This window comes from Vipera ursinii (assembly GCF_947247035.1).
Source record: "Vipera ursinii genome assembly, chromosome: Z".
NCBI classification, from domain to species: domain Eukaryota; kingdom Metazoa; phylum Chordata; class Lepidosauria; order Squamata; family Viperidae; genus Vipera; species Vipera ursinii.
Window position 1 is genome coordinate 43,612,393 of NC_139517.1, and position 23,527 is coordinate 43,635,919.

A 23,527-nucleotide genomic window follows, 5' to 3' on the forward strand; every position below is an offset into this window, starting at 1 on the left:
TCTAAGCCACAAGGTCTCTCTCGCTCTGTTAGCTTTTTTTCTGCAAGGGAAGATATGTTTCAAATGTTAACTATTTAGATTACCTTGCTAGGCCCCAAACATGGGGCAAATCTTTATTTCCTGTTTTCAGCCTATCTTGAAGGCTATCGAACAGGCAGTAGTCACACCGGACAATTCATATATTTGTGTAAATTACTAACAAAGAATTAAAGGGAAACTGGGATGCATTTCTGACTCTTTAGTCGTCCTCAGCCAGCCATACCCTTCTGAGATTCGAACCAGGGCTGATTGCATATGAGGCAGTGTTATTTGCCTCTAAGCCACAAGGTCTCTCTCGCTCTGTTAGCTTTTTTTCTGCAAGGGAAGATATGTTTCAAATGTTAACTATTTAGATTACCTTGCTAGGCCCCAAACATGGGGCAAATCTTTATTTCCTGTTTTCAGCCTATCTTGAAGGCTATCGAACAGGCAGTAGTCACACCGGACAATTCATATATTTGTGTAAATTACTAACAAAGAATTAAAGGGAAACTGGGATGCATTTCTGACTCTTTAGTCGTCCTCAGCCAGCCATACCCTTCTGAGATTCGAACCAGGGCTGATTGCATATGAGGCAGTGTTATTTGCCTCTAAGCCACAAGGTCTCTCTCGCTCTGTTAGCTTTTTTTTTTTTTTTTTTTTCTGCAAGGGAGACGGCTAAGCGAGAGAGACCTTGTGGCTTAGAGGCAAATAACACTGCCTCATATGCAATCAGCCCTGGTTCGAATCTCAGAAGGGTATGGCTGGCTGAGGACGACTAAAGAGTCAGAAATGCATCCCAGTTTCCCTTTAATTCTTTGTTAGTAATTTACACAAATATATGAATTGTCCGGTGTGACTACTGCCTGTTCGATAGCCTTCAAGATAGGCTGAAAACAGGAAATAAAGATTTGCCCCATGTTTGGGGCCTAGCAAGGTAATCTAAATAGTTAACATTTGAAACATATCTTCCCTTGCAGAAAAAAAGCTAACAGAGCGAGAGAGACCTTGTGGCTTAGAGGCAAATAACACTGCCTCATATGCAATCAGCCCTGGTTCGAATCTCAGAAGGGTATGGCTGGCTGAGGACGACTAAAGAGTCAGAAATGCATCCCAGTTTCCCTTTAATTCTTTGTTAGTAATTTACACAAATATATGAATTGTCCGGTGTGACTACTGCCTGTTCGATAGCCTTCAAGATAGGCTGAAAACAGGAAATAAAGATTTGCCCCATGTTTGGGGCCTAGCAAGGTAATCTAAATAGTTAACATTTGAAACATATCTTCCCTTGCAGAAAAAAAGCTAACAGAGCGAGAGAGACCTTGTGGCTTAGAGGCAAATAACACTGCCTCATATGCAATCAGCCCTGGTTCGAATCTCAGAAGGGTATGGCTGGCTGAGGACGACTAAAGAGTCAGAAATGCATCCCAGTTTCCCTTTAATTCTTTGTTAGTAATTTACACAAATATATGAATTGTCCGGTGTGACTACTGCCTGTTCGATAGCCTTCAAGATAGGCTGAAAACAGGAAATAAAGATTTGCCCCATGTTTGGGGCCTAGCAAGGTAATCTAAATAGTTAACATTTGAAACATATCTTCCCTTGCAGAAAAAAAGCTAACAGAGCGAGAGAGACCTTGTGGCTTAGAGGCAAATAACACTGCCTCATATGCAATCAGCCCTGGTTCGAATCTCAGAAGGGTATGGCTGGCTGAGGACGACTAAAGAGTCAGAAATGCATCCCAGTTTCCCTTTAATTCTTTGTTAGTAATTTACACAAATATATGAATTGTCCGGTGTGACTACTGCCTGTTCGATAGCCTTCAAGATAGGCTGAAAACAGGAAATAAAGATTTGCCCCATGTTTGGGGCCTAGCAAGGTAATCTAAATAGTTAACATTTGAAACATATCTTCCCTTGCAGAAAAAAAGCTAACAGAGCGAGAGAGACCTTGTGGCTTAGAGGCAAATAACACTGCCTCATATGCAATCAGCCCTGGTTCGAATCTCAGAAGGGTATGGCTGGCTGAGGACGACTAAAGAGTCAGAAATGCATCCCAGTTTCCCTTTAATTCTTTGTTAGTAATTTACACAAATATATGAATTGTCCGGTGTGACTACTGCCTGTTCGATAGCCTTCAAGATAGGCTGAAAACAGGAAATAAAGATTTGCCCCATGTTTGGGGCCTAGCAAGGTAATCTAAATAGTTAACATTTGAAACATATCTTCCCTTGCAGAAAAAAAGCTAACAGAGCGAGAGAGACCTTGTGGCTTAGAGGCAAATAACACTGCCTCATATGCAATCAGCCCTGGTTCGAATCTCAGAAGGGTATGGCTGGCTGAGGACGACTAAAGAGTCAGAAATGCATCCCAGTTTCCCTTTAATTCTTTGTTAGTAATTTACACAAATATATGAATTGTCCGGTGTGACTACTGCCTGTTCGATAGCCTTCAAGATAGGCTGAAAACAGGAAATAAAGATTTGCCCCATGTTTGGGGCCTAGCAAGGTAATCTAAATAGTTAACATTTGAAACATATCTTCCCTTGCAGAAAAAAAGCTAACAGAGCGAGAGAGACCTTGTGGCTTAGAGGCAAATAACACTGCCTCATATGCAATCAGCCCTGGTTCGAATCTCAGAAGGGTATGGCTGGCTGAGGACGACTAAAGAGTCAGAAATGCATCCCAGTTTCCCTTTAATTCTTTGTTAGTAATTTACACAAATATATGAATTGTCCGGTGTGACTACTGCCTGTTCGATAGCCTTCAAGATAGGCTGAAAACAGGAAATAAAGATTTGCCCCATGTTTGGGGCCTAGCAAGGTAATCTAAATAGTTAACATTTGAAACATATCTTCCCTTGCAGAAAAAAAGCTAACAGAGCGAGAGAGACCTTGTGGCTTAGAGGCAAATAACACTGCCTCATATGCAATCAGCCCTGGTTCGAATCTCAGAAGGGTATGGCTGGCTGAGGACGACTAAAGAGTCAGAAATGCATCCCAGTTTCCCTTTAATTCTTTGTTAGTAATTTACACAAATATATGAATTGTCCGGTGTGACTACTGCCTGTTCGATAGCCTTCAAGATAGGCTGAAAACAGGAAATAAAGATTTGCCCCATGTTTGGGGCCTAGCAAGGTAATCTAAATAGTTAACATTTGAAACATATCTTCCCTTGCAGAAAAAAAGCTAACAGAGCGAGAGAGACCTTGTGGCTTAGAGGCAAATAACACTGCCTCATATGCAATCAGCCCTGGTTCGAATCTCAGAAGGGTATGGCTGGCTGAGGACGACTAAAGAGTCAGAAATGCATCCCAGTTTCCCTTTAATTCTTTGTTAGTAATTTACACAAATATATGAATTGTCCGGTGTGACTACTGCCTGTTCGATAGCCTTCAAGATAGGCTGAAAACAGGAAATAAAGATTTGCCCCATGTTTGGGGCCTAGCAAGGTAATCTAAATAGTTAACATTTGAAACATATCTTCCCTTGCAGAAAAAAAGCTAACAGAGCGAGAGAGACCTTGTGGCTTAGAGGCAAATAACACTGCCTCATATGCAATCAGCCCTGGTTCGAATCTCAGAAGGGTATGGCTGGCTGAGGACGACTAAAGAGTCAGAAATGCATCCCAGTTTCCCTTTAATTCTTTGTTAGTAATTTACACAAATATATACATATACATATACATATACATATACACATACACATCTTGCCCTACATAAAAGGAACAACCGACAAAATCAGTAAAGTACTACGCAAACATAACATCAAAACCGCATTTAACACTGACAGAAAGATATCAACCATCCTGAGAAATCCCAAAGACAAAATAGAACTGGAAAACCAGGGCATATACCAAATCCCATGCGCCTCCTGTCCAGCAACATACATCGGACAGACTAACAGAAGAATAGAGGTACGTGTAGAAGAACATAAGAACTCAGTACAGAAGAAAGATCACACATCTTCACTAGTACAACACATAAACACTACGGGACACAACATCAATTTTGAAGGTACAAAAACAATCGCCAAAATAGAACATCTCAATAGCAGAATAATCAGAGAAGCCATTGAAATAGAAAAACACCCAGACAGTATGAACAAGCGAGACGACACCTCCCGCCTACATGCCATTTGGAAACCAGCATTGATAGACAAACGAATTTCAGCAAAAAAGGATTTAAAAAACCAACAAACAACCCCAAATGCCACCAACCCCAGCAAGACTCATCCACACCCAGAACAAAAACTCTCCCACACAGAAGACAGAACAAGTCAAGCAAAAGTGCTATCACCCAAGCAGAAGAACGCACACACGAACCTGACTGACCCATACCAGAGATGCATGGCGGGTCCTCGAACTCGGAGCCAAGCCAAAGCTCTGAAGGCCACCACACAGCCCACTCCTCAGGACACCAAATCACAACACTCAGGATATTACGACACAACAAAAAACCCCACCCATTCAGAACACACCCCACCCAATCAGAAGACAGCCACGCCTCCAACCAATCGGAAGACAACCACACATCCACTCAATCAGAAGACAGCCACGCCTCCACTCAATCAGAAGACAACCACGCCTCCACCCTGTCGGAGGACACCCCCACCCAATCAGAAAGCAGCCACACCTCCACCCAGTCGGAACACAGCCCCACCGGCAGTTGGAAGGAAAGGAACAGACAGACCACGCATTGCTCCTGAAAGCAGCAGGAGGAACACTCCGCCCTGATGATGACGGATGGGATTTCGTCGAAACGTCGCCACAACTTTCTGAAGATGAAAGGAACGCGGGAAGAAACCCGAGACTCTAGACCTACATATATATATATATATATATATATATATATATATATATATATATATATATATATTCATTTTTATTTTTCCATTTCTTCCACAAACAAGTCAACAAATATATCGCAATACATAGATACATACACGTAAGTTTTGGTGCTGCTCGTCCATTTCCCCTTTCACTGTATCCACCCTCCTTCTCTCTCTTCCCTCTTCTCTACTTTCTTTCTCTCTTTCTCCTTTCTTTCCTACTTCCCTCTTCTTCCTCTCCTCTCCTCTTTCCCTCTCCACTCCCCTCCCGTTTCTCCCCACTTCTCCCCCTCTTTTCCTACTTCCTACTTCCTTCCCCCTCCTCTACTCTCTCCACTCTCTCATCTCCTTTCTTGCCTCCCATTCCTCTTCCGATACAATTCAGGGGTAATGTCTGAGCAGCTCCTCTCCTTAGATTTTCAATGTCTATTTTAGGTATGATAACATTAATTTTCTATTACATCAATATTTCTATAAATATGACCTTCTCGGTATATACTTCCTATAAATTTTCATACTACCTCCGGTTATGCAATACTGTGTCACCTGGGTCTCTCTCCTAATCTCCTCATTTTTCTTCCATCTAAATTGGTGTTAGCCGTCTTTTAAGCATATTCTCTTTTTCACCCACTTGTAAAATTTTCCCCAAATTTCATAATACTCTGACTCTGTACTATCTTTAATTATCATTGTTAATCTATTCATTTCCGCACATTCCATTATTTTCCTGATCACCTCTTCTTCTGGAGGAGCTTTCAGTGCCTTCCAGTTTTGTGCAATCACAATCCTAGCTGCAGTGGTTATATGAATAATCAAATATGTGTTCTCTTTGCTATATTTCTCTGGTAAAATACCCAACTGGAATATTTCTGGTCTTAATTCTATATGTTGTTGTATCATCTTTTCTATCCATGATTTGATTATGTTCCAATAGGTTTTAGCTTCTGCACACGTCCACCACATATGATAGAAAGAGCCTGGTATTTGATGGCATTTCCAACATTTCATAGATCTGTCCTTAAACATTTTAGCTAGTCTTTCTGGAGACATATGCCATTTGTAGAACATCTTGTACATATTTTCTTTGTACGCTGTCGCCATTGTCAGTTTACAGTTTCTTTCCCACAATTGCTGCCAATTCAATCGTATATCCAATTTTTTTACCATTTTATCATTGACTCCCTAACTTGCTCCTCCTCTAATTCCCTATATAATAAGTAGCTATACATTTTTAAATCCATTTTTCTTCAGTTCCCATAAGTATTTCATCTAACTCTCTTCTCCCCAAATTAAAACCATCTATTTTAGCATCTTTTTCATATCTAGATTGTATTTGCATTCTCATGTACCAATCCATCTTTATTCCTTGTTCCTCTAATTGCTGTTTGGTTTTCAGGTTCCACGTGTCTGTTAGTAGATCTTTATATCTTATAATGTTTCCCATGTTAAACATATTGGGGTGTATTAATGCTTCCATAGTTGAGAGCCAATCTGGGATCCTCAAGTAATGCTTCCTCTTTATTTTCTCCCAAATCATCAATAAAGAATTCCTGATATGATGTCTCTGGAAATAGCTGTGTATTCTATTTTTGCCATACCACATGAACGCATGCCATCCCAACTGTAAATCATGTCCCTCTAATGTCAATAATCTAGTATTCCTCAGTAAAATCCATTTTCTCATCCATGACATCGCTGCAGCCTGGTAATATAATTCCCAATTAGGTAAGCTAAACCCACCTCTGAGTCTTGCATCCTGTAACATTTTTAAATTAATCCTTGCCTTTTCCCCCTGCCAAATATATTTCAAAATTATTTTATTTAGCCCCTCAAAATATTTCTTTTCCAATCTTATTGCTATTGTTGAAAACAAAAACAACAATCGTAATATATTCATTTTGATTATTGCAATCCTACCCATTAATGATAGTTGTACCTTTTTCCATTTATCCAGATCTACTTCGATTTGTCTTTTCAATTTATAATAGTTATCTTCTTTAATTGTTGTACACCTTGCTGTCAGGTGAATCCCCAGATATTTTACCTTCTTTACAATCTGTATCTCTAACTCTCCCATCAATTCTGTTTTTTCCCAGTAATATTTTTCACTAACATTTTTGTTTTAGCTTTATTAATCTTCAAACCTGCTACCTCACCATATTTTTCTATTTCTTCTATTAATACAGGTCCTGTCTCTAGTGGCTCCTCCAAGATAAATACTAAATCATCTGCGAAAGCTTGTAGCTTATATTCTTCTCTCTTAACTTTCTTACCTTTTATATCCTTATTCTGTCTTATAGTTCTTTTTAGTATCTCTAGTGTCAATACAAACAATAATGGGGATAAAGGGCATCCCTGCCTTGTTCCCTTCATATTGTTAATCTTTTCAGTCATATCTCCATTAATCATTATTTTGGCTATTTGCTTATTGTAAATTGCTTTAATTACATTTATAAATTTCTCCCCAAAATCCATAATCTGTAGTTGTCTTATCATGAATTGCCAATTCACATTGTCGAATGTTTTCTGCGCATCCAAAAACATCAATGCCATCAGTTTTTTGGGATGTGTTTCATAATATTCTAATGTGTTTAATATACCGTATATACTTGAGTATAAGCCGACTCGAGTATAAGCCGAGACCCCCAATTTTACCCCAAAAAACTGGTAAAAGTTATTGACTCGAGTATAAGCCGAGGCTGGGAAATGCAGCAGCTGGAGGCTGGATCCCCCGAAAGATGTCTCTGCTGAGATGAGAGAACGGGGTGGCAAGCCACCGAGAGAATGGGGCGGTGGAGTGCTCTGCCGAGAGAATGGGGCGGCTTGCTGTTCTCTCGGTGCAGCACGGCAGAGGCTGGATCTCGCGAAAGAAGTCTCCGCTGAGCGAGAGAATGAGGCGTCTCAGCGCCCATTTTCTCGGCGAAGACTTCTTTCGGGGGATGCAGCTTCTGCCGCCCCTTTCTCTCAGCTGCCCAGTGGAACAGCTTGCCACCAGAAATCAAGAGTGCTCCATCACTGGAGGTTTTTAAGAAGAGACTGGACATTCACCTGTCTGAGATGGTATCGGTCAGTGGCGGCGAAACCTTTAGAGACCGAGTGCCCAAACCGCAAGCCAAAACCCACTTGTTTATCACAAAGTGCCAAGGCAGCATCGGCATTCTGGTGCCCTCGGGGGAGGGGACAGGGAGGCGCCTCTGAGTGCCGCCTCTGGCACGAAAAAAAGGGGGAGCAAAAAATGGGCCACCGTACCGCAAGGCACAAAAATGCCAACCGCCGCGCCGCAGGGTGCAGATACAAGGCACCGCACCACGTGAGAACGGGGCTGGGCTAGTGAGTATCACGCAGGCACTAGCCCCGCCCCCTTTGCAGCATGTGCCTGCTCGTGGCCCCGTGCACGCATGCACGCATGTAAAATGCTTCCCCCTCCCTTTTCTTCCAGTCCACCAACCGACAAGGACCTGCTGCTGGCAGCGGTGGTGGCGCACGTGCCAACAGAGAGGGCTCTGAGTGCCACCTCTGGCAGGCGTGCCATAGGTTCACCACCACTGGTATAGGTCCTCCTGCTTGAGCAAGGGGCTAGACTAGAAGACCTCCAAGGTCCCTTCCAGCTCTATTCTATTCTATTCTATTCTATTCTATTCTATTCTATTCTATTCTATTCTATTCTATTCTATTCTATTCTATTCTATTCACTTTCTATATTTCTATTCTATTCTATTCTATTCTATTCACTTTCTATATTTCTATTCTATTCTATTCTATTCTATTCTATTCTATTCTATTCTATTCTATTCTATTCTATTCTATTCTATTCTATTCTATTCTTTCTATATTTCTATTCTATTCTATTCTATTCCATTCACTTTCTATATTTCTATTCTATTCTATTCTATTCTATTCACTTTCTATATTTCTATTCTATTCTATTCTATTCTATTCTATTCTATTCTATTCTATTCTATTCTATTCACTTTCTATATTTCTATTCCATTCTATTCCATTCACTTTCTATATTTCTATTCTATTCTATTCTATTCTATTCTATTCTATTCTATTCTATTCTATTCTATTCTATTCTATTCTATTCTATTCTATTCTATTCCATTCACTTTCTATATTTCTATTCTATTCTATTCCATTCACTTTCTATATTTCTATTCTATTCTATTCTATTCTATTCTATTCTATTCTATTCTATTCTATTCTATTCTATTCTATTCTATTCTATTCTATTCTATTCTATTCTATTCACTTTCTATTTTTCTATTCTATTCTATTCTATTCCATTCACTTTCTATATTTCTTTTCTTTTCTATTCTATTCTATTCTGTTCTGTTCTGTTCTGTTCTGTTCTGTTCTGTTCTGTTCTACGTTCTGTTCCATTCCATTCCATATTTTCTATTCCATTCTGTTCCACTGTCAGAGCCCATCGGAGGCAACCCAGTCAGCCCAAACAGGAGTTACACTAAGGCTATGCAGCCTCTCCTCTCAACCTGAACCCCTCCTTACCTTTCCTTTTATCTGCATCCTATTTTTAACTGCCGGCTCTGCCCTGCCCTATTTTGTCCTTGAGCACTCGTGAGCTCATCAAGAACAGAAGGTAACCGTTGGGTGAAAGGCAGGGCAAGATCTGCAAGATCCCCATTTGCATTTGACTTTGCCATCCCATCTGGTTCGAGATAACACACCACACACACACACACACACACACACAGAGAGAGAGAGAGAGAGAGAGAGGGGATGAGGATGAGGATGAGGAAGAGGATGAGGATGAACGAATTTTGCAGCTGCTTCTTTAAAAGCTCTCTTCTCAGGGATGCCCGAGATAGTGAATTGCAAGCAGAAATGAATTTCTCCTTCCGTTTCTGATCCGCGCAAACACCCAAGCGTGAACGCCATCACCTGATAGCTTGGGTGCCTGTTCAATTCGTTAGAGAGAGAGAGAGAAAGAGAGAGAGAGAGGGGGGGCTTTCTGTTTGTTTGTTTTACCACGAGTTGACAGTTGGGCAGAAACCAGAGGGGGGAAAAAGAATTTCGGGCTTCGTGGGAACCGAGGAAGCAAAACAAGATGCAAAGTCTAAAATCTATAGGCTCATAAACCACCCCGGTTTCTTGAAACAAACCGGGATTTCTCTACCCCAACCTTGAAACCATGGATCGAGTGAATCTCTTTACCGAAGAATGTGATGAACGGGAGAAGGTGAGTCTTCGCCGAGAAAATCTCAGCGCCCATTTTCTCGGCGAAGACTTCTTTCGGGGGATGCAGCTTCTGCCGCCCCTTTCTGTCAGCTGCCCAGCTGAGAGAAGGGGGTGACAGAGGCTGGATCCCCCGAAACAAGTCTCCACTGAGACGAGAGAACAAGGTGTTTCTTTCTCCCCCCCCCCCGCTTTTGCCGCTTTTGTGTGTGCGTGTGTGTGTGTGTGTGTCCCATCTGCAAAGCTTCCGAGGAAGGAGAAGCAGGATACTGGTTGGGGGGGAGCGGCAAAAGCGGGGGGGGGGAGAGAGAAACGGCTCCGCCTTTGGTTCCCCCTCCTAAAGCACAGGGGCGCTAGAGAAAGTTTGGAGTTGGGTAAGGAAGGGCAAAATTCAGGAAGAAAAGCGGGGCGGCGGGCGAACGGGAGACCTGTACAAGGGGGAAGGGGAACTCTCTGCTTTGTGTATGTGTGTGTGTGTGTGTGTGTGGCCCATCTGCAAAGCTGCCGAGGAAGGAGAAGCGGGATACTGGTTGGGTGGAGGAGGCAGTGGCGGCGGCGGAGGCGGCCGCAGCACCAGCAGTCTTCCGCTTTTGCCGCTTTTGTGTGTGCGTGTCTGTGTGTGGCCCATCTGCAAAGCTGCCGAGGAAGGAGAAATGGAGGAGGCAGTGGCGGCGGCGGAGGCGGCCGCAGCACCGGCAGCCTTCCGCTTTTGCCGCTTTTGTGTGTCTTTGTGTGTCTCCTTCCTCGGCAGCTTTGCAGATGGGACACACACACACGCACACACAAAAGCGGCAAAAGCGGAAGGCTGCCGGTGCTGCGGCCGCCTCCGCCGCCACTGCCTCCTCCACTTCTCCTTCCTCGGCAGCTTTGCAGATGGGCCACACACACACACACACACACACACACAAAGCAGAGAGTTCCCCTTCCCCCTTGTACAGGTCTCCCGTTCGCCCGCCGGCCCGCTTTTCTTCCTGAATTTTGCGCTTCCTTACCCAACTCCAAACTTTCTCTAGCGCCCCTGTGCTTTAGGAGGGGGAACCAAAGGCGGAGCCGTTTCTCTTTCCCCCCCCCCGCTTTTGCCGCTCCCCCACCCAACCAGTATCCCACTTCTCCTTCCTCGGCAGCTTTGCAGATGGGCCACACACGCACACACACACACACACACACACAAAGCAGAGAGTTCCCCTTCCCCCTTGTACAGGTCTCCCGTTCGCCCGCCGGCCCGCTTTTCTTCCTGAATTTTGCGCTTCCTTACCCAACTCCAAACTTTCTCTAGCGCCCCTGTGCTTTAGGAGGGGGAACCAAAGGCGGAGCCGTTTCTCTTTCCCCCCCCCCGCTTTTGCCGCTCCCCCACCCAACCAGTATCCCACTTCTCCTTCCTCGGCAGCTTTGCAGATGGGACACACACACACACACACGCACGCACGCACAAAAGCAGAGAGTTCCCCTTCCCCCTTGTACAGGTCTCCCGTTCTCCCGCCGCCCCGCTTTTCTTCCTGAATTTTGCGCTTCCTTACCCAACTCCAAACTTTCTCTAGCGCCCCTGTGCTTTAGGAGGGGGAACCAAAGGCGGAGCCGTTTCTCTTCCCCCCCCCCGCTTTTGCCGCTCCCCCACCCAACCAGTATCCCACTTCTCCTTCCTTGGCAGCTTTGCAGATGGGACACACACACACACACAAGCCCAGCGGCCAGACTGCGCTGCCTCCCCAAGGGCTCCTAATGGCTTGCTGCCCCGCGTGACACCGCTGGCTGACGCTAGCTCGTCTCTCTCTCTCTCTTCTTTCCTCCCTCCCTCGGTCTCCCCCTCCCCCTTTTCCGGCTCAGCCCCACGTCACCAGGAGACCAAAACGGGGACATCATGGCAGAGCAGAGGAGACACAGGAAGCGGATCCAGGTACCGGGCTGGCTTATCTCCTCCCTCTTTTCGCAACCGCTCTGCGGGATGACTTTCCCTTTTCCTTCTGGCTCACCCCCCCCCTCCCCCGCCCGGTCACCCTTCCCTCCCTCCTCCCCCTCCGCCTCCTCCAAGGCCGCTGCCAGTCAGCATCTCTCCTACCGTTTTTGCGGCTTTTCCGTCGCCCCCGCCGCCGCTCCCCCTTCCCCGCAGAGCCGGCCGCATCCAGCGCCTTCTTCCTCTGGAGGGAAGCACCGAAGCCTCGGCCGCGCGCAAGTCCTCGGTAAAAATTTTTTGTTGACTGGAGTATAAGCCGAAGTGGAGTTTTTCAGCCCAAAAAGTGGGCTGAAAAATTCGGCTTATACTCAAGTATATACGGTAATTTGCATATTGTCTCTAATCTGTCTTTTGGGCAGGAACCCATTTTGATCCAAATGTATAAATTCGTTTAGGAACTTTTTAAGTCTTTCAGCCATGACTGATGCAAATATTTTATAGTCCACGTTCAGCAAGGAAATCAGTTTATAGTTCTTTATTTCCTGTATTTCTGTTTCTTCCTTTGGTATCAGGGTAATAAGTGCTTCCGACCACGAATCTGGTATCTTAGCTTCAGAGAGGAGTTCGTTATAGAGTTCCAGCATTACATTGCCTAACAGTTCCTGCAATGTTCTATATAGTTCTGCTGGTAACCCATCTGGTCCTGGTGTTTTGCCATTCTTTTGTTTTTTCATTGCTTCTGTTAATTCCATCATTGTTATTTTTTCTTCTACTAGCTTTTTAAACTTCTCTGGTACTTTAGGTATTTCTGTTTTTTCCAAGAATTGTTTTATCCCTTCATCTGAAACTACTTGTTGCTTATATAAATTCTCATAATATTCCCAAGCTATTTTTTTTCTTTTCTTCATTCCGGTGTTGTAAAGTCCCCTCAGCATCTTCCAGTTGTTTAATCCATCTCTTCTCTTTCTCCTTTTTAATTTTATATGTCAACCATCTCCCAGGTTTGTTTGCATGTTCAAAAAAGGTTTGTTTAGCTGCCTTTATTTTCCTTGCCACCTCTTCATTTTCTATTAAGTTCATTTTATGCTTGTTCAACTCCATTAATTTTTTTATCTTTTTGTTTTGTGTATCTTTTTCTAATTCTTTCTCAAGAGTCTTATATTCTTCCTCCAGTTTTTTCCTAATTTGTCTTTTCTGTTTATTCTTTTTCCCCATATAAGATATAGCAAGTCCTCTCATGTACGCTTTCACCGTATCCCAGACATTTTGAAGTGAGGTATCTTCTGTTTTGTTTTCCTTAAAGAAGAAAGTCATTTCTTTTTCCATATATTGCTGGAAGTCTTTTTCATTCAATACAGTTTGATTTAATGTCCATCTTGTTCTTTTTTTTGTCCTTTCCATATAATTGTGACTGGGTTGTGGTCTGCCCATGCGCTTGTTTCTATGTTTATATTTTGTGTACTTGTAAATAAGTCTATTGATGTCCATATCATATCTATTCTCAACCAGGACAGGTGTCTGTTAGAATAGAATGTATATTGCTTCTTTTCCGGATATTTTGCTCTCCAAACATCTAGTATATTTAATTCGTCCACCATATTATGCAAAGATTCTGGAAGTGTTCTCCTTACGGTCTTATTTTGTTGTTGTTGTTGTTGTATTATAATCCAGCCCGGCCTTTACGATAGCATTGAAATCTCCAATCATACATATGTTTTCGAATTCCAATTCTATTGTTTTCTGGTGTAATTTTGAATAGAAATTTTGTTGGTTTTCATTTGGAGCATCAATTGCTACCAATATTTTTTTTTACAATTCATAGTTACTTCCACCATTAAAATTCGCCCTTCTTCATCTGAATATAACAATGTAGTTTATATTGATTTTTGAATATATAGTACCACACCTCTTTGATCTGCAAGTCAGGTATATAATTCTCCCAATTTTGGATATTCTAGTATATTTTTATGTTGTTTCTTAATATGAACGTCTTGTAAGCAAATCATGTCCATTTTTTATTTCCCCAATTTATTTAATGTTCTTTGTCTTTTTATAGCCGAATTTAGTCCATTTACATTTATTGAAATTGCTTTCATCTCTTCTTCCATGTTTACTTATTTGAAGTTTTAGTTGCTCTCGTTATTCTCGTTATTCTCATCTCTCTTTGCTCTTTTACCTCTTTTGCTCTTGTCCCTTCTCTCAACACCCTTTCCTCCTGTTCTATACTTACTGCGTTGCTTCTCTGTCTCGTCTCCTTGCTGTCTGACTACTCTTTCCCCTATCAGCCTTTCTTCTTCTTGCTGCCCAAAGTATTGATCATAGAAAAGTTCTGCTTTCTCTATTGTGTCCAGTCTACATCTCTGTTCTTGCCAATTTATCATTACTCCTTCTGGTATTAACCATCTAAAATTTATCCCTTTTTAATTAAGCATTTAATTAAGTTCTTGACAAACTGTTCTACTCACTCTGTATTTGGAGAGGTTTCACTAGCTGGGCTCTCTTTTTCAGACCTGGGAAAGAACAGAAATATGTTTTAATAGAAGTTAAAAAGAGCTGTGCTGTAGTTAAGATTTTCTCCTTCCCAGGAAATATCTGAGAGGAAAAAAAGTTCTAAGTTAAAGAACAATCCTTGAAAGACTGTACTACTCACTCCGTCTGTGGAGAAGCTTCACTACTTGCGGTCTCTTTTTCAGACCTGAGAAAGAACAGAAAGACATTTTAATAGACGTTAAAAAGAACTCTTCTGCATCTAAGCTTCTCTCCTTCCCAGGATAGGAAGGATGATGGCTTATTTGTTTTCAAACTTCTTAAAATGGAAATAAGTTTTAGACTGGTTTTCCTCATCCTCAGCAACCTTAAGGTGTTAATAATAAGCATGGCTGGCTAGGCAATTCTGGAAGTTGACACCCACACAGCTTAAAGGCTTTGTGATTGAGGAACATTGTTGTAGATAAATTGCCCTCTGGAAAACGGCTACCATGAGCTGAAATCAATCGGAGATTTTTTTTTCTCCTTGACAAATTAAACCAAATATCGCTGCATCTCAATTTGCTTGCTTATGGTTAAGGCTAGGAATTGTGAGAAGCCTCTTAGTATGGAAATTATGTAGCACATCATTTAAATAAATGTGATTCAGGCATCCAATAGCAGTAGCACTAGGACTTATATACTGCTTCATAGTGCACTACAGCCTTCTCTAAGGGGTTAGCAGAATCAGTGTATTGCCCCGAACAATCTGGGTCCTCATATTCCTGACATGGGAAGGATGGAAGGCTGAGTCAACCTTGAGCTGATCAGGATCGAACTCCTGGCAGTGAGCAGTGAGTTAGGCTGCAATACTGCATTCTAACCACTGAGCTACCACAACTCTTTCATAAATTGAATGAATTAGAATCTATGGGTGGATCTACCTTCAAGAAAAGAAATAATATGCCGCATGTATAACTCTATAGGTACTCACAGTTTCTTCGAACTGGCCTTTTTCACAGGCTCTGCAGCTGGAGGTGGAGGTGGAGCCGGAGCCGGAGGTGGAGCTGGAACTGGAGCCGGAGCCGGAGCTGAAACCGGAGCTTCAGCATCTGCTTCTGCTGGTGGCGGTGGTGGCATTAGTTCCCTAGGAAGACAAAACAGAAACAGAGATTAATACCCATTTAAAGTGGGTTAATAAAGATCCAAGTTGTGTTCTTTTGTTTCCTTTTGTGAACTCAGGATTTTACATTTTCTCTAAAGGGAGCAACTATCACGTAGTTGCTCATGAGCATCCTAAGATGGCTTTGCTGCAAAACCTAGGTGTTGTGGGCATGACAGAGAATGCATGTGTGTACCCAGGCTCTTACCTTCATTGTAACTCAAGTCTAGCTTTTCCAGAATGCCTAGGCAGACTCTTCTTCCTTTTTTTAAGCTTTTGATACCTACATCCATTTATTTCTTTTATTCAAGGTGCTGGTTATGACCTACAAAGCCCTACATGGCATGGGTCTGGATTACCTACGGCAGCACCTGCTGCCGGCATCAACTTCCCTCCATCCAGTGCGCTCCAACAGAGAGGGCCTCCTCAGGGTGCCTCCGATCAAAGAATGTCGATTGGTGGCCCCCAGGGGGAGGGCGTTCTCTGTGGGTGCGCCAGACCTGTGGAACCGCCTTCTGGTTGAGCTCCAGATGGCCCCCGACCTGCGCTCCTTCCGGCGTCATTTAAAAACCTATCTATTTGAACAATCGGGCCTTGTCTGATGGGTTTGGGGTTGGATTTAAATAAGTTTTAATCACATTTTTAGTACTGTATTCTTGGGCATAATTATTTAATTCTTTTTAATCTCTTTTTTAACTTTTGTATTTACATTTTGATATTTATTGCCCTGTACACCGCCCTGAGTCCTTCGGGAGAAGGGCGGTATAAAAATTTAATAAATAAATAAATAAATGTATTGTCATTCTGCTTTAGCTTGTTAATTCATAGCTGAGAGCGTGAATTAAAGGGATAACCAAGTCAAACTGTTGAAACAGATGTGGGGAGTCCCAAGTTCAAATGTCCAGAAATCTCATGGAGTCTCTGAATGATTTGGCGCCAGTCGCTTCCTGGGATAAACCTACCTCACAGGATTGTTGCTCTTGGGCTAAAATGAGTGAGGTCTCTCCTATATGCTGTCGTACGTCCACAGGGAAAAATACGGTAAAACATATATCCAAAAAATAAAAACATAAACAATTTTTTGTCTAGTTTTGATACCAGAACGGATTAGTTTTCTGGAAAAACCAATGGTTCACCTCTCTTCTATATTTCAAGAGACTGTAAACAATCCTATAGGACAGGATGCAATAGAATAACAAACACATATAACCATATAAAATTTGTATTTGTCATTGAACAAAATAGGGTCTGATCCCATCATAAAGAACTTCTGTTGCAGTTCCTTTAGAGTCTTTTTTTATTGAAAAGTTTTAAAATACATTTTTAAAACATATACCCCATCTACCCCACTCCTCTCCCCATCCCTCCCATCCCAACACCACCACCCCCAACTTCACAGAGCCGAATACAGGGTATTACATCATACAATCTTACTCTAAAATATTCTAATTACTATAATTACTCTTTAAACCCTATCACACTTTGCGCCTTTGGCGTCTAGTCATGCCGGCCGCATGACCACGGAGACGTCCTCGGACAAGCGCTGGCTCTTCGGCTTTGAAATGGAGATGAGCACCAGCCCCTAGAGTCGGAAACGACTAGCACGCATGTGCGGGGGTACCTTTACCTTTACCTTTTAACCATAGAAAAGAAAAATAATATAGCCTCTAATTACAATAACTAATAACTATTCAAATGCTAAATGATACTTTGTAGTCCCATATTTGTTCTGAATAAAATCAATCCATCTTTTCCATTCCACTCTGTTGAGAGTGATCTTTCACATATGCTGAGATTTTAGCCATTTCTGCCAAGTTCGAAACTTTCAAAGTCCATTCTTCAATAGTAGGCAGGTCCTCCTTCTTCCAGTATTGCGCTACCAAAAGTCTTGCAGCTGTTATTAAATTCAGCATCAATTTGGTTTCTATAGCAGTACAATCAGTGATAATACCCAACAAAAACAATTGGGGTAAAAATCTTATCTTTTTCTTAAAAATCTTCTGCATATTCCACCAAATTTTAATCCAAAAAGCTTTAACTTTTTTACAAGTCCACCATACGTGATAATACGTTGCATCATCACAACCAAATAATATATCTTCCTTGTATATCTGCTTCTATTAATTTGGCTATCAAACCCTTCTTCACATATATTACTATACCATTTTTCTTCTCTGGAGCGGATGCAATAAATTGTGTACCCAGTCTCAGATTTATCAAATATTTCTGATCAGATACGTGAATATGCGTCTCTTGCAAACATACAACATCATTTTTAAAATGTTTCAAATACTGAACTATTTTCTTCCTCTTTTGTGGTGAATTCAAGCCATTAACATTCCAGGTCAGGAATTTTGTCACCATCCTTTGCGACTTGAAGCCTCCGGAGCGCCACCTGAAGATATTCAGAAATCTGCCTCTTCGGCCGCGCTTCTCCCACTGCTTCACTTGATTCTTGAGTTGTAATCATCAAACATTGATTCTGTTGCTGTTATTGTTGTTGTGCCTTACGTCTAGATGCAGCCCGTGTTATTCCTTGAGTCGAAGTTTCTTCTGCTAAAGCCAAGGTTTGCACAATTTCTGAAGATTGCTGTTTTTCTTATAACTGTTGCACTCCTTCATCTTTTCCTTCTTTATCTTCTGTAGAGGGCGATGAACCTGCTTTCAATACATTAGTATAAAAATCTTGTGTCTTCAAAACTGTATTAAGACGATATCTTATTCCAGCAAAATTCACCACAATCCCCATTGGAATCTCCCATCTGAACTGAAGCTGTTGTTTTTTCAATTCTTCTGCCAAAAAAGCAAATTCTTTCCTTTTTCTCAAAACTTTTGGGGGAATTTCTTTCAGAATCAACACCTCTTGACCAGCAATTGTAAATCTCTTATTATAAAAATTTTGGATAATCTCATTTCTTATCCTCCTCTTCGTAAAATACACCATCACATCTCTTGGCAATTTCCTCTGCCTGGCAATCCAAGAGTTAACTCTGAAGACTTTATCTATCTCCCTAAAGAATTCTTTGGGTTTAAACCCCAAAATAGGTGCCAAAGCATCCACCAGAATCTCTTGCAAGTTCTCCTGAGAATTCTCTTTCAAACCTCTGATCCTTAGGGCAAACTCCATATCTCTATACTGTAACATCAGAACCTCTTCGTTTTATACATTTTAAATTCAGCTTCACCCATTTTAGCCTCCAACAACAAATTATTTTGTTTCACTTCTTCCACCTGTTCATTCAAAGTCTCAATACATCCTGCCAGCCCCTGAATTGCTAAGAGAATGTCCTCCCGCATTTCCTTGTTCTTCTCCTCAATAACCTCAGTCACCTGTTCAGTTATTTTTTCAGTTATTTTTTCAGACTGAGTGGCTAAAGACACTTTTAAGGCATCTTGCAGGTCCTTTAACGTTACAGGTGGAGAAGCTGCAGGGGATGATGTCAAAGACTGCAGTCCAGATTGCTGAACAGGCGATGTCCCTGCACTTTAGTAACAGGGATTCTAGGAGCCTTAGAAGCCATTTTAAAGGCACTTAACTCTCCGTTCACACTTTCACTTCTCTTCTCCTTTAAGAACTAAAACCACATCTCGTAAGTTCAGGCAGAGCAAATTTAAAGTCCAATTCCTCCTCAATCTCCCAGCAAACACTTTCACTATAAAAAAGGGGGGGGGAGAGAGGGGGAAAAAAGAAAAACCCCTTCACCTCTTATAAAAAAGGGAAAAAAGTTCTTCCCCTCTCTCCTCCCTATTCACTCAGATGCCATTTTCCCTTTCTTTTCCAAATAGTAAGCAGGGCGAAAAAAGAATTGTTTTTCGAGGGTTAAAGCCTTGTACTTGCTGTTTATAGGACTCCGGTCTCCGCTCTGCTGCAACAATGTTTCTAGATGTCAATCAAACTGGCAGGAGTGGATTCAGCGTCTTGTTCTGCTAACAGCAGAAGAGTCCTCCGCTCCGGAGACTCCCAGGCTTTGGGGGGCCCTCACCCTTCAAGCCCCAGAACAAACGCTCTGGGGCTCTAAGGAGGCTCTACCCCTACCTGGGAACTCCCCCTCCCCTCTTCCCCCGAGGAGTAGGGTTTTCACACTGCAAAGCAGCTTCTTCGGTGGAAGGGGTACCCGGTGGAGGAGGCAACGTGGGTGTCAGGGAAAGACGTCCACGCTCCACGCTTAGTTCGGGCGTTCGACCGTGCTCACCCTAACAGGCCGGGGGGTCGGGGAAATGGTGGTGTATGCGGGGTGAGTGATTGTGTGCCTTTGCCCTCTACATCTGCAGGAGGACCCTTGGTAGGGGGGCGGCATGTCGGGCCCGGCACGCCCGACATTCAGAGAGGCCGCGGAGCGACCCACCGGCCCCTGAGACCAGCTGCCGGCACCCGCGGTCTCCCGAAGAGCCGGGGAAGTGCGCAGCTGCCGTGACAGCTCAGCAGCCACCTGCCCGACACCTGGGGAGGCCACGGAGCAACTTACCGGCCCCCGGGAACAGCCACAGGCGCCCGCGTTCCCCCGACGAGCCAGAGAAGAGCACAGCCGACGAGACGGCTCAGCAGCCACCCGCCCATCACCTGGAGAGGCCGACGAGCCGGGGAGGAGTGCGGCCGCCGAGTCGGCTCAGCGGCCACCCGCCCGGCACCTGGAAAGGCCACAGGGCATCTTACCGGGCCCTGGGAACAGCCGCCGGTGCCCGCATCCCACCGACAAGCCGGGGAAGAGCGTGGCCGCCGACGTGGCCCAGCAGCCTCCGGGGCCGTCCAGAAGGCCGGGGAGCAGCCGTACGGTGGCACAGCCGGCAGTTGCCCAGCGCCCGAGCAGCAGACCGAGGACGGGCGCCAGGGCGGACCAGGAGGCGGCAGGGCCTACCGGTGGAACGGGGAGGGGCCCAGGACATGCACTGGCACTGCATCCCCCTGGGAACCCGTTTGCGCAGATGACACGTTCCAACGCTCTGCCTGCCTCCTTGCCTGCCAGGGGACTGCGTGACAGGCACCAGCGGCGGATGGTCCGAGCGGCGCAACTCACGGCGGTCTGGGGACCTGAGGGGGGAGGTGAGGTTGTGCGGAGCTCTGGGGAAAAGGAGGGCGGTTTGGGCTGGGGGGTGGCTTATCGGCTGCAATGGTGGTGGGACGGGGACGGGGAGGATACGTACCTGGGGGCGGGTGCCAAAGGGCAGGAGCCAAGGGGGGTGGTAGTTAAGTAGGGTGAGGGCGTGGTTAAGCAATTAAGGGTGTGGTGGTGGGTGTCGGCTCTGCCGGCTATTTAGCAGCGTTGATTGTGCTGTGGAATCAACGCTGACTTCGTCTGTCTTCGAGTGACTGTTTGTGAAGGTAATAAACGTGGCTCAGGAGAACCAGCTCTCGTTCCGGACTCATTCTTTCTGGTGATTTGTCGGACGGGGCTGAAAGTCGGCTGCTCAACGGTTTAAACAGAAACGAAGGGGCGGCGGTCGATTCCAACCGTCTGCGACGCTGGACAGCCACCCAGAAGTCAGTTCTGTTTAATTTGTTCTGCACCCAGATGACATTCCTGCTTTAAGTTAACCAGTTTTGAGGGATTTACATAAAGATTTTTGGTGGATTTGCTTGTTCAACAATCATTGCTTGTTTACATCCCTTCCTATCAGTATTGATTCCTGGCAACCGCTTGGACTTGTCCCTGCGGTTTTCTTGGGAAGATATCAGAAGTCGTTTGCCATTGCCTCCTTCCTAGGGCTGAGAGAGTGATTGAGCCAAGATCACCCTCCTGGCTTAATGCCCAGCGTGAAACTAGAACTCAGTACCTCCTGGTTTCTTGCCTGGTGCTAGAAACTGGATCTCTATCAATTGCAGCTGTTTCTAAAATGTTAATTTAATTTTATCCTCACCTTTGGATTGCTAAAATATGAGGAAAAGGTAGCTACATTTGAAAAATAAAATACATAATTGCAGAGGGTAAGCCCTTTAATATGTAGTCTAAAAATACCTAATATATTTAAAATTAAAAAAATTAATGAAATACCATAAGTATTCTTTCAAAGTTTTGAACTCTGCTCCATTAATCAGTTCTGTTGGAAACAGCACTCTAACGATTTCTAATATTTTTTTATCAACAAATATTCAGAAGGCTTGCTGTGGTGCTCGAACTTTTAAACAGGAAAACAACATTAGTAATAGTTCGGTAGTACATGTAGTAACTCACGTTATTTCCACAGGAGGAGGCTCAGGGATTTCTTGAGATCTGATAAATAAAGAAGAGCAGAAATTACAGAGTTTGTTGTACAACAATAAGGTTTAAAATTCTTTTATTTTTGCAACTTGCATGGTTTGTTCTTCATGTACAGCTCTTGTATATGAAGGTTATAAACAAACCTATTTTCAAGACAATATTACATTGCTGTATGCCCATGTTCAGAGAAGACAGCCTCAGCCAGAGAAGCTAATTCATAATTTAGAAGCAGTATATGAATAGAACATCCAGATTTTGCAGTCAGCAAGGGCAACATCTATAGTTTCACTCATTATTCATTCTTGCAGAAATATTGCAGGTTTTTTTCAGTGCAAGAAGAAAGTAACCATTCCTGTAGAATGCCACATGTTTTCTTCTCCAAAATATATTTGTGCTGCTGCCTAACTTAAACAAAATTCTGGGTCGTTCATAGGTTCATAACAATAAATCCAATAACTATAAAACCATAAAATGAGAACAAACAACAGGATTCTCAGTCATCCCCTTGAGATATTCCACCACTGGTTTCAGACATTCTTTTCTCCATCCCTGCATCCGGGTAAAACCCCAGGTATTGACAGCCTTCCAAAGGGTTAAATGAGTGAAGGCTTGCTGAATCATTTGGGGGGGGGAGTATTCTGTAAGGCAGGCACAGCCACAGGCGAAGGCACATTTCCGAGCTCCCTCTAGAGAGACTGCAAGACTTCAGGGAAGGGACATGGAGCATACCTGCCCTATCTGATCTGGTAGGATGGGCAGATACTGTCAGGGAGAAGCGATCCCACAAATATCCTGGTCCCTGCCGTGTAGGGATTTAAGGGTAATGAACAGCACCTTGAATTACACCCAGAAGGAAGCTGGCAGCCAGCACAGTTCATACAACAGAGGTGTAACATGGGCAAACCTAGAACATCCAATACTGCATGTGCCAGTGCTTTTTGGACCAGTTGTAGCTTTTGAGTTGCCTTCACGGGCACTTGAAGTGATCTTCAAGGAGCTCATTGCAGTGATCTAACTTTGGACAAATCCAAATTTGTCTCAAGCATTTAGTAGTGAAAAATATAAAGACATTCTCTAAGTTGCAGAATGGGACTATTCCCTCTCTAGTCTTATTTTGATCATGTCAGGAGGGGAATTCACTGGAGAATGCAATTACATTTCGAAGAGTTAGCAGTAAAAGGAAGCCAGGCTGTCAAAGAACATGGTGGCCGTACTCTATCAAAGCTGACATCAAACAGGGCAGACAGAAACTCAAGTAGTGCAAGATAGGAACATGTGGTTAGGCTTAGTCCATAGAATTGTCTAGAGTTGGACATGAGTGAATGCATCATCATCATCATCATCATCATCATCATCATCATCATCAAGCTTTGTCAGTTTCTTTCTTTTAATACGTGCCAAAGAGGAAAAAATGAAAGAAAACTACCTGAAGCTAGTACGATTAAATATCTCTTCTGAAGATTCTTCACTATCTAAGTTATCCTTGCTGTATTTTTTCCACAGTTTATCAGCAGATTGATCAGTTTCCTGAAGCCAAAGATCATTCTCCAAAGAAGATGCTAAAGTCTAAGCATGAGGAAAGGATGTGAAAAATGATCATAAAACTTCAATCTGACATTTTAATTTTCGTGTTGCATTATCATTGTATTTATATCACAAATTCAAATTACAGATCATGGAGTGAAGGTTCTTCCTGATGGAATGTGTGGTTAACAAATTAGAGCAAACTTAACTGTGAACTCTTAATTACATCACCTGTTTTAGGTCCCT

The 23,527-nt window shown here is 43.2% G+C and overlaps 1 protein-coding gene across 1 annotated transcript in view; it reads right to left on the reverse strand.

Moving 5' to 3' along the window:
- Positions 1-23,214, reverse strand: part of LOC310649274 (uncharacterized protein) — a gene marked incomplete at its 3' end in the record, with an annotated part of 29,159 nt that extends 5,945 nt beyond the window's left edge. The window contains exons 1-6 of the mRNA XM_083377575.1: positions 23,184-23,214; positions 22,487-22,556; positions 21,731-21,769; positions 15,393-15,545; positions 14,583-14,627; positions 14,398-14,442 (exon numbers count right to left, since the gene is read on the reverse strand). Coding sequence (XP_083233701.1) covers positions 14,398-14,442; positions 14,583-14,627; positions 15,393-15,538 — 236 coding nt within the window. The 5' untranslated portion in view covers positions 15,539-15,545; positions 21,731-21,769; positions 22,487-22,556; positions 23,184-23,214. The remainder of the gene's footprint in view (positions 1-14,397; positions 14,443-14,582; positions 14,628-15,392; positions 15,546-21,730; positions 21,770-22,486; positions 22,557-23,183) is intronic.
- Positions 23,215-23,527: the final 313 nt, after the last annotated feature.